Below are 12,245 nucleotides of genomic sequence, written 5' to 3'. Positions count from 1 at the left end.
CAGAAATTCACTTTCTCAAACTTTTCTGAAAGGAGGTACCGTACATGTAACAGTTTAGATTGAGTGGTTGATTTGTCGTAATTACTACATATAAACGGTTCTCAATGCTCTCAAATCGCGTCACGTGATTCACGCATGTTCAATGGGAATTCCCCAATCCCACAATTCAATTTGAATATGCACTTGCGTTAAATGGCGGACGACATTCATCGTCAAAATTGGGCGTAATTTGGTTTTGAAAAAAAAGAAATCGTAATAATACTGGATTATCGGGTGATGGATAGAATTGGAACATGCTATTTATATAATATGTTTTTACATTGTACAGTATGCTAAAAATGTGAAAATCTTAAAATTGTCTATTCTTTTTAGACCTCATTTTAACTTTTTGTGCTCTGAGAATAGCAGTAATTTGTCCCTAAAATGTCCAGAATTCGTTTTCGGTCAGGGGGGCTTCGCCCACCTGACCTCCCTGCCAGGGCCTTGCCCTGGACCTACAAGGGGGCCTAGGCGGACCCCTTGACCCCCGGTCGAATCGGTTACTTTTCCAAAATAATCCTTTGTTTACAATCATAATGACAACCCTGAATATGTACTTGCCTGATTTTCCTTTTTACTTGTCTTTGGCCAAGAGTCGGTGGAGCTGGTTTGTTTGTTTGTTTTTGTCCCCTACCAGTGAAACCGGAAGGGACTTATGGTTTGCCTTCTGTCTGTCAGTCAGTCTGTCACACTTTTCTGGATCCTGCGATAACTTTAGTTCTTAATATTTTTTCTTGAAACTTGGAACATGGACAGATGTCAATATGGAGATTATGCACCAGTGTTTTCCACAGGATTTTTGCCAGGCGCCCCGGGACTTATAGGGGTGGTAAGGGAGGGGTGTCCCCTCCCGACGTTGATTTTTTTTTAATTTAACGTGTCAATTCACGTTCTGTGGTGCGTTATAACTCTAAGAAAAACAGTGTCAAAAGACGTCATTTGGTGCGCTATGACTCTTCAAGAAAATCCCCCAGTAATTTGAAAAAATAAATAATTTTTTATATTGTTTGTTTTAAAACTTTTCCGCACAGATAGTAAAATTCCGACTCGAACGATTCCCCAATAGCATCCGTTTCAACCTGACTCTATTACTGTATACTTACTTCTTTTCAAGTTTCTATTTATTACCCGATAATCCCGTTTATTCCGTTTTTATAAATCACTTTCTGGTAAATATTTACGATAAAAGCTCTCAATTATTTCTTTAACACAACCCTTGCTCTTTTTCTATTTATCAAATAAATTTTAAGTGACTATTTATATATATTTGATGAAATATTGCCTCTGAACATGCGTCAATCCATTGAACGCTCAATACACGCACGCTTTGTCTGCAAATGACGCGACGTTGTACATGCTGCATAATTTTCGCGCTCTTTTTAATTGAGAAAAAAAAAATCGACACACAAATTTTGCACTGCTAATTTGAAGCAAGAATATTTTAACGTTGCGGTAACATTCGGAAGTGTGTTTCGGATTAAAAACGCGTTAACATCGACTTACGGAAATGGGTTTCGGATTACAAATTTAATTATTCCCATTTCAACAAATATTAACAGTTGCGTTATGAATTCCACGATAATTTGTTTAAACACTTTACGAGACGAATAAATGTTTTGACGGAATTTTGCATGGAAATCACGTTGTCCACGAGGATAACGGCCGGTTGCCATCATCAGTCTTCTAAGTATCGATTATCGGACGAAACATTTACAACTGTGCGTAATTAATTCAACGAAAATTTGTTAAAATGCATTATGTGTCGAATAAATGTCAGAAAAACGAGGTGAATCAGTTCTATAAATGGACATGATGAAATATACATGTACTGGAATTAAATTGCTATCGCATAATTGTAACCGGGAGTTATTTGCACAACTTATTCGCTATAAGTAATGAATTGTTCACCACTTGCAATTAATTTCTCGTATTAATTATAAGTCATAGCTAACACTTGTTTACAGTAAAAAGGTGGGATGATGATACGATCATCCCGAAACCGTCTTTAATGTACTGTACTGTACTTGGTACCGGTTTTATATTACGTAAATGGTACAATTTCTTGCTAATCAAGCGGCGATAAACTCTTACTTCGTACCCGACGTCAATCAAAAATAAAGGTCGATAGTTAACTTCGCCCTCATAAGCATTCGTGTAACCGATTGGACGATGAACATCACAGTTTGACGACTGGAAAGTTACCTGATACATCCTTGTCAGCATTTAAATGACTGTGTGATGTGGCTAGAATAATCGATACGCGCGTCATGCTATTCTCTTATCAGTGGATTATTCATTACCCCATGTGGTGTTTATGGCGATTATTTGTGAAAGTAGGTACTGAGTGCTCTTTTAAAACAGAGATTATTGATACACTGATAGAGAAACCTTGATTTTTTTTACAATCTCCACTTTCTTTGACTGAAAAATTCACTGATCGGAAAATTTCAAGCGCCCCGGGGACTCTGATTTCGAAATTCAAGCGCCCCGGCGAGGGATAGTTAAATGGCATGTGGAAAGCCCTGTTATGCACGTCAACACACATTGTAGACTGTCATTTCGACTGAAACTAGATTGGCATACTTATGTCTAGTGCGTTGTCCATTGAAATGAACACAATTCTGATAAAATATTTAAACATAGCAATTCGGATTTAAAAGCCTGTTACAATAAGCATGATTTCCAAAACCAAGTTCATCAAATATAACACTTGTACGCTACATTCATGAATTGTAAACTGTTGTATATCACTAAGTAATGAGTATTAAAAATAATGTTTTTGCTGCACTGCTTAATTTTTTATTCTTGTCTATATTTTGTATAAAAAATAAGTTACTTGCATTATTAAATTGCAATTGATAATTTTCTTTATAATGCTTCAGAAAAAGTTTAAGATCGAGACTGAGGTTGAAAACTGGATACAGCGTTATGACCAAGATATGGGTGAAAGACAGGTAATTCAACATTTTTCTTGCAAATATTCTTCATTTGCCTATTGCAGAACAAAAAACTCCCATTTATTTGCAGAATAACTTTAAAAATTGCAAATGCATTGCAAGCTTATAAATGAAATGGTATGCTTTATGTGAATTGATTATGGTAGTATGATGATTTCAAGTGCTGGCCTAATATTGACATTCACAAGTCTTTAGGCAATTCAACTTGTCAGTCTGCTAACAATTATAAATCTTTTATTTGTAAATATTTTTTTTCACAGGATGAATACGAGGAAATCGACGAGGTCTACACGCAGGAGAAGACTCAACTGCACGAACTGGAAGAGAGATTCAAGACACTCGAGTCTGAGTACCAGACAATCATGGAGGAGAGGCGCCTGGCACGTGAACGTCGTGAAGCTGCTGAACGCGAGCTTGCCCTTATGGTTAAAGCATCGACGACCATTCAAGCATTCTGGCGATCGTTTAAGGTTCGTAAGGCACTCAAGGCTCGCAAGAAGAAGGGTGGAAAGAAGAAGAAAGAATAAGTGGTTGATAAACGTTTGGAAGTGCATTTGCTTTTGAGAAACTTCCCATGTTTCATGCTATTGAAACAATTTTCGTAGAATTAAAAATGTCAAGATAGAATTCCAGACTTAGCATTAAACGATCTAAAACTTTTACACTAAAATTGTCATGTTCTTGGCACTTTTTATTACAAATGAACACAAATGTAAGCATTTGTGTTTGATACTCATCAGATTTTGTTTGCATACATTCTTGAAAAGTGTTGTGTTTGTTCATCTTTAAGTAGATTACTCTTTGACTCTTGTGTCATGATTGTTAAAATAAGTGTGAATGATTTTTGCGTTAATTTAACTGCATACATTAATTCTTTTCTTTTTTCTTGGTCTATATTTACCTTTATTTTGTCTGTGATAGCTGTTATATGAAATAATGGGCTAAATAGAAATTATAATAACGCAACTTGTGTTGTGAATTGTTTATAAACTGATAAAACCATGAACGTTTTGTTTTGAAATGTTTGCAAGTATAAAATCAATCTGTACATTTATATAATTTATACAAGTCAATGTTTGTTGTGGATTGTATTATATTACAAAGAAAAGTTGTAATCTGGTTGAATATTTCATTGATTTAAATCGCCAAACATGCTTGCTTTTAATTATACTCTTAACTACCAATAGGTAAGAGGGGTTTAAAAGTATCACTAAGCCTGAAAGTATTCTCTGTCATTTTGTCAGTCACAAAACTTGTTTTGACTTCCCCCATAGTATAAAAGATTAACAAATAACATGGCAAATATAAGGTGGCACATTTCTACTCCGAGGTCAAGGTAATACTTCAAGGTCCTTACACACTATTGGTCGATCTTTATTATGCATGTGCATAAAGGGATTTTAGAATAACTAAATGTGAATCTATATGTGACATTGTGTGCTGTCATCAAGACTACCAACAACTGAAAGTTTACAAAACCTTGCCTTCATAAAGCCTTTCAAGGTATACTGTTCCAAACATTTTCTGGATTTTTTGGCAACCATACAGCACGCAAACAATATGGTCATACATATTGTTTTAAATTCAATTTTGATATGTTAACAAATGTCTACTGAACTACCAACACTTTGGTCGATAAAATTTATCATTTATGTGTACAATTATACGTCTATCTTAATACACAAATAAGTGACAAATAAATTTCAAGACCATTCTTGTGTAGTGTATTTCTATAACATTAACATGGGACTGAAGTGCTATATAGTTATTATTCCGAATTTTTTAGAAGTTATAAAAATCCTTTAAATAAGATGATATACAACTTTGTACAGCGCACATTATCCATTTGAGCCACTATCTGGGAAAATTGGGCTTTATACAAAAACATAGGTTGGTTCCATATCCAAGACAATACTTTCCACATACACTTGATTTTTGTTTGGAAGAAACCTTTATAAACAAAACAAGAGTGACTGAAAGGCCCAAAGTCCGTCACCTCAGATACAGATGCAGCCCAAGATGTCATTAGAACAAATTTTCCGACCAACTTTCATGAAGAGTGAACAATACATGTAACTTTTAGAGTTCTAACAAGATTTTACTATAGCCATATAGAGATGAATTTCCCGCCCCTGGTGGCCAAGTTTTTCAACCGACCGGAACCATTTTACACATTCAAGACCTCATTAAAAATATTCTGACCAAGTTTTATGAAGATTGGACAATAAATGTGACTTAGAGTGTAAACAAGTTTTTACTATAGCAATATAAGGAAAAATGCACCTCCCCCTGTTTTTCAACCAACTTGAACCATTATCCAACTTGTCCAAGATATCATTGGGACAAATCTTCATGAAATTTCATGAAGATCAGACAATGAATGTGGTGTCTGAAGTATTAACAAGGTTCTTAGGAAAGCCCTATATAGCCACATACGGTAAAATGCACCAATTTTGAACTCGCCTAAGATATCATTAAGACGAATCTTCTAACCATGTTTCATGAAGATCGGACAAAAATCAGGCCTCTACAGTGCTTACAAGGTTTTATTATAGCTATATGACGAAAAATGCCCCGTCCCCTGGTTGCCATGTTTTTCAACAGACCAGAACCATTTTGAAACTCATTCAAGATAGCATAAGAACACATGTTCTGACCAAGTTTCATGAAGATTGGATTATAAATGTGAGTTTTATAGTGTTAACAAGGTTTTATTATAACCATATAAGGAAAATGCCCCGCCACCTGGTGGCCATGTTTTTCAAACAACTCTAATCATTTTCAGACATGTCCAAGATATCATTGGGACAAATCTTCTGACCAAGTTTCATGATGATAGAACAATAAATGTGGCATCTAGAGTGTTAACTAGGTTTTACTTTAGGCATATAAGGAAAAATGACCCCCCCCCCCCTGGTTGTCATGTTTTTCAACCAAGCAGGACCATTTTCATACTTATCCAAGGCATTATACACGGCCGTTAATCACACGCACCACCTCTTTTTTGTGATGAATGAGCGCCACCTCAGAAGTTGCATTGGCTCATGTTAATCTCAAAAAAGAGGTGGCGCCGTGATCAACGGCCGTGTTATAGGGAAAAACCTTCTGACCAAGTTTCATGCAGGTCGGACCATAAATGTGGCCTCTAGAGTGTTAATAAGGCTTTAATAAATCCATATATAAGGAATATTAAATGCCCCGTTTCGTGGTGCCCATTTTTTTCAACCAACCAGAACCATTTTTGAACTCGTCCAAAATCTCATTGGGACAAAACTTCTAATCAAGTTTCATGATGATCGGACAAAAAAGTTGCTTTTAGAGTTTTAACAAGGTTTAACTATAGCAATTTAAGGAAAAAAATCCTGTTGGCCATGTTTTTCAACCAATCAAAACCATTTCCAACTCATACAAGAAATCATTGGGACCGTCTTCTGACCAAGTTTCATGAAGATCGGAAATAAATGTGTTAACAAGGTTTTACTCAAGCCATATAAGGAAAAATGCCCGCCCCCTGGCAGCCATTTTTTTCAACCAACCAGAACTATTTAGGAACTGATTCAAGATATTATTGGTACAAATCTCACCAAATTTAATGAAGATTGGACAATAAATGTGGCTTCTAGAGTATTAACAAAGTTTTAATATAGCCATATAAGGAAAATTGCCCCCCCCCCCTTGCAGTCATGTTTTTCAAACAACCTGAACCAATTTCAAACTTGTCCAAGATTTTATTGGCACAAATCTTCTGACCAGATTTCATGAAGATCGGACAATATCATTAAATCTCGCCTCAAGTTTGTTACCAAGGCAGTTGTTCAGACAGCACGACGCACAACGGACAAAAGGCGATCAAAAAAGCTCACCAAATCCTGAAAAGCAGAAAGTGTCACGCCAGATTGGTCTTTGCAGACTGAACAGGCTAATTTAGGAAAAAACTGAATGCATACGCATAATGCATAAGTCCAGTTTTCCCAGAACAAGTCTTTATTACAGTCGAAACTGACCTAACGGCCATCTGAATTTACCGGTCACCTGCAGACAACGGTCAGTCTGGAATCCCCCCGACGAAAAACACTCTATATAACACTTGAATTTAACGGCCACCTGACCATAACGGCCAACGTCCACTATATTCCACTCCGAAATTCATGTTTGACCTGAAATTAACGGTCACGCGTCAGTCGTCTCAAGTCGCAAAAATTAACAAGAGCACCGCCTTGCGGGTGCAGACCGCTCATCTATGTTTCTTTAAAGGTGAAGGGACTCTCATTTTCAATCACAAAGGAGGGAGGGGTGGAGTGAAGAGGGGTGTAAAGTGTGGGGTTGTGGACATTTATTACATTATCTTCCAAAAAAGCGAAAAAAAAAATAATAAAAAAATCGGGGCCGGGGGGGTGGGGGGTGGGGGGAAGGGCGATGGGGGGGGGATTTTTTGGGTGCGATGGTTGGACGGTATTTCAAACATAACCGTTTAAAAAAAAAATTGGGGGGGGGGGGTATAGTGTGAGGGTGTGGTGGTAATTTGTGAGATGATCTTTAAAAAAAAACAAAAAAAAACAAAACAAATTAAAAAAAAAAATTGGGGGGGGTGGGGTGGGGGGGTGGGGGGGGTATAGTGTGAGGGTGTGGTGATCATTTGTGAGATGATCTTAAAAAAAAAATACAGGGGGGAGGTGGGGGGGGAGGGGGGGGGGGGAGGGCACGGGGGACGGTTTGGGTGGAGTCTATTGTGGTATGTCAGGTAAGAGTAGTTTCGTCAAAGTATCAATCAAATCTAATCATAAATAAAGAAGTTATGGCAATTTTAGCAAAATTTAATAATTTGACCTTGAGAGTCAAGGTCATTCAAAGGTCAAGGTAAAATTCAACTTGCCAGGTACAGTAACCTCATGATAGCATGAAAGTATTTAAAGTTTGAAAGCAATAGCCCTGATACTTAAGAAGTAAAGTGGATCGAAACACAAAATTTAACCATATATTAAAAGTTACTAAGTCAAAAAAGGGCCATAATTCCGTAACAATGACAACCAGAGTTATGCAACTTGTCCTTTTACTGTACCCTTATTATAGTTTTTGAGTGTTCCAAGTATGAAAGCAATATCTATGATACTTTAGGGGTAAAGTGGACCAAAACATAAATCTTAACCAAATTTTCAATTTTCTAAGTATAAAGGGCCCATAATTCCGTCCGAATGCCAGTCAGAGTTACATAACTTTGCCTGCACGGTCCCCTTATGATAGTTAATAAGTGTTGCAAGTATGAAAGCAATAGCTTTGATACTGTAGGAATAAAGTGGACCTAAACACAAAACTTAATCAAATTTTCAATTTTCTAAGTATAAAAAGGGCACATAATTCTGTCAAAATGCCAGTCAGAGTTACATTACTTTGCCTGCACAGTCCCCTTATGAAAGTTAGTAAGTGTTGCAAGTATGAAAGCAATAGCTTTGATGCTTAAGGAATAAAATGGACCTAAACACAAAACTTAACCAAAATTTTCAATTTTCTAAGTATAAAAAGGGCACATAATTCTGTCAAAATGCATGCCAGAGTTATCTAACTTTGCCTGCACAGTCCCCTCATGATAGTAAGTAAGTGTAACAAGTTTGAATGCAATAGCATTGATACTCACTGAGAAAAGTGGACCTAAACGCAAATCTTAACTAAAATTTTCAATTTTCTAAGTATAAAAAGGGCACATAATTCTGTCAAAATGCACGCCAGAGTTATCTAACTTTGCCTGCCCAGTCCCCTCATGATAGTAAGTATGTGTACCAAGTTTGAATGCAATAGCATTGATACTTTCTGAGAAAAGTGGACCTAAACGCAAAACTTAACCGGACGCCAACGCCGACGCCGACGCCAAGGTGATGACAATAGCTCATAATTTTTTTTCAAAAAATAGATGAGCTAAAAACACAGCACATTATTTGTCCGTCTTTTTTGCGTTTAAAGCGTCTGAAAGCGGTAATTGACTATGATATTATAAAAGCGGCCCGCTGCGAGTAAACAAATTATAAGGTGTTGAGGTTTCTTTTGCGGGGATAATTGTGGGGGAATCTTCAAAAGAAAATATATCAGAGTTTATGACTTGTTGAAAGTAATTATCGCTTAATTAAATGACCGCTATTTCTTTGAATTAGAACGGTACAATTACACCGTACTATCGGTTTATGACACCGAATCCGCTTTTTAGACTTTTACGAACGTGACGTCAACGGAACGTGACAAGCTTTATTTACTGAATGAATGAGATGCATGAGTAAACAATTATACCAGCGTTGATAAAGTCATTGTTTAATTTAACAATATGAAATTAAATCAATCTAAAAGATATTATTCTCTATTATTTAATGTACACGCGTAAGTTAATGCTGTTATTAAAATGTTCTTAAAATTGTGATCCGAATTCAACGGTCACCTGTGGACAACGGTCACTTTTATCATTTCCCTTGACTGACCGCTGAATTCAGGTTTGACTGTATATCAGTTTCAGACTGACATCTTAAATACCGTCTACTAACGCTCATTGGGTCATTGTTGACCTAAAATGGCCATGTCACCCGGGGGTGACTAGAAGCCGATTCATGTCACCCAGGGCTGACTAGCATCGGCTTGAAGTCACCCCAGGGTGACATGAATCGGCTTGAAGACACCCTAGGATGACAGGAATCGGCATCTAGTCACCCACGGGTGACTTGTGGGCCATTTCAGGTCAACAATGACCCAATGAGCTCTAGTAACTTATCCGACCTAGGTTTCTTCTTTTATTATTGATTAGTTCTATACATGTATTCTATAATAACAAATTGCATATGGAGACAGACACAAACTGAGTACTTCATTTTAATCCAAAACATATTGCATGAGCTATTCTAACATACAACTAGATTTTTGTTCTTGATAACTGATATTAACAACTTACACAATTGTTCAACCACATAATTACGAACTAATAGTTTGCGCAGATTGAATAATGGTCGAACACAAGAATCACAGCATTCGTAAACAGAATGTGTAAACAGTAATTGTGAACCGCCATTTATTCTACTAATGTTCTAACAAGAAAATCTCAGTTTTCCCTAAAATAAGCAAACTTCATCAAGACTGTTCTTTCTGCCATTGTTCAGGAGTCAATATAATAATTTAATAAAATATATTTTCATTGATGCTTCCGGGTAAAACTTAATTGATTAAATGTACATTCATACACTTACAGATAGGTCAAAATAAATATAAATACAAAACTTCAACATAAAAATAACATTTCTATCAATGGCTTCATTAACAATTACATAAACTAAAAAAAAGATGGTTACCTTCACAAAATCAAACATACATTGGAAATTTAAGGGGTGCAACGTTTCAGAATCTTACTAGAAAGCATGCAAAATTTCCTTCATACTTATCTTTAAACAATAATTATATAACTTATGAGATTAAATTGAACCATAGCAAGCCTTACTGATTTTTGTGTTAGATTTCTGTGAATATATAGAGGTTATTATCTTTTTTAAATATGTTTGCAAAATAACTTAATTCTTTTTAAAATATTTAAGTACAACACCAACTAAATGAGAGCTGATGTCTTTTTCCTGAACTACCTGTAAGCCTGGCCATAAGAAATGATTATAAAAGAAGCCGAAATTAAAGCAGACAAATCTTTTTGATTTATAGCAGCTGAAAACTTCAACATCAACTCATATGATAGTTTTGCAACCAAAAATTCCTTCCATTTTGCTGGTATTTTTAGCTAGCTAGCTTTTAGCTAGTTTGTAGCTAGCAGGGGCTGGGCAGATGAACATGTGAGATCCATACAAAATCTACAGAATGAGGAAATACATTTATTGCAAATGAAGTGTTTAAAATCATACATTTATGTCAATATATACACCATACACAGGCACTATAAAACTGAAACTACTGCTCTGTAATACAATGTCTTCATTTCACTGGCCAATAAAAAAGCACAATAAACATCATTATGTCAGTTCAGTGTTATTGACACTTTTATTGTTTTAAACATTATTTTTAATTTAACAATTTATACAAAATATGAAATAATGTATTTTCTTTTGGAAATTTATCAGTAATTAAGCATCATCAAAGCATTATCAATTTAACCATCAAATAATTATTATAATAGCCTTGACAAAATTGTATATTAAAAATGATTCTAGATTTTAGTTTAAATAACTACATGTATATTGAGAATGCATGGATTTCTTTTAGCTCTGCCTCAAGCACTGTGTTTACTAGCCTGAAACAAAGAACACAAAACAAATTATAAATATTCAAGTTTTATTGAAAAATGTTTAATCATCATACACGCATGTAGTTTCCCATCTGAACAACCTACTAAACCCATGTAAACAAGCTACTGTAAAACCTCAGTCTATATGCCTCTTAATCCTACTTGTAATTTACACTATATAAACGCTTGATAGAAGTTATGAGCTTTTTTCGAAACCTAAACACAGATTTCGAAACCTAAACGCGGACCCTAAGTTCAAGGTCAAGGTCAAAGGGGTCAAAATTTGTTTGCGTATGGAAAGGCCTTGTCCGTTAACACATGCATACCAAATATGAAGGTTATATCTCAAGGACATAGAAGTTATGAGCATTTTTCAAAACCTAAACGCAGATTTAGAAACCGAAATACGGACCCTAACTTCAAGGTCAAGGTCACAGGGGTAAAAAATTTTGTGCGTATGGAAAGGCCTTGTCCATATACACATGCATACCAAATATGAAGGTTATATCTCAAGGGACATAGAAGTTATGAGCATTTTTCGAAACCTTAACACAGATTTCGAAACCTAAACGAGGACCCTTAGTTCAAGGTCAAGGTCACAGGGGTAAAAAAATGTGTGCGTATGGAAAGGCCTTGTCCATATACACATATGAAGGTTATATCTCAAGGGACATAGAAGTTATGAGCATTTTTCGAAACCTAAACGCAAATTTCGAAACCTAAACACGGACCCTAAGGTCAAGGTCACAGGGGTAAAAATGTTTGTGCGTATGGAAAGGCCTTGTCCATATACACATGCATACCAAATATGAAGGTTATATCTCAAGGAACATAGAAGTTATGAGCATTTTTCGAAACCTATGAGCATTTTTCTAAACCTAAACGCAGATTTCAAAACCTAAACGTGGACCCTAAGTTCAAGGTCAAGGTCACAAGGGTAAATTTTTTTGTCTGTATGAAAAGGCCTTGTCCATATACACATGCATACCAAATAT

The 12,245-nt window shown here is 35.8% G+C and overlaps 1 protein-coding gene across 2 annotated transcripts in view; it reads left to right on the top strand.

Moving 5' to 3' along the window:
* The window catches only part of LOC127832755 (dynein regulatory complex protein 10-like), a 218,541-nt gene that overhangs the window by 10,730 nt on the left and 195,566 nt on the right, over positions 1-12,245 (top strand). Inside the window, exons 3-4 of one of the 2 annotated variants that reach the window (XR_008027124.1) lie at positions 2,922-2,993; positions 3,257-3,652. Coding sequence is in view for 1 of the 2 variants with exons in the window: in XM_052358343.1 (XP_052214303.1) it covers positions 2,922-2,993; positions 3,257-3,523 (339 nt within the window). In the remaining variant the exon portion in view is untranslated. Of the gene's footprint in view, positions 1-2,921; positions 2,994-3,256; positions 4,003-12,245 lie in introns of those variants that run through there. The other variant, XM_052358343.1, reaches the window with a different exon arrangement.

This window comes from Dreissena polymorpha, chromosome 1 (genome assembly GCF_020536995.1).
Source record: "Dreissena polymorpha isolate Duluth1 chromosome 1, UMN_Dpol_1.0, whole genome shotgun sequence".
In the NCBI taxonomy this organism is placed as follows: Eukaryota; Metazoa; Mollusca; class Bivalvia; order Myida; family Dreissenidae; genus Dreissena; species Dreissena polymorpha.
This window is presented reverse-complemented; position numbering and strand designations above follow the sequence as displayed.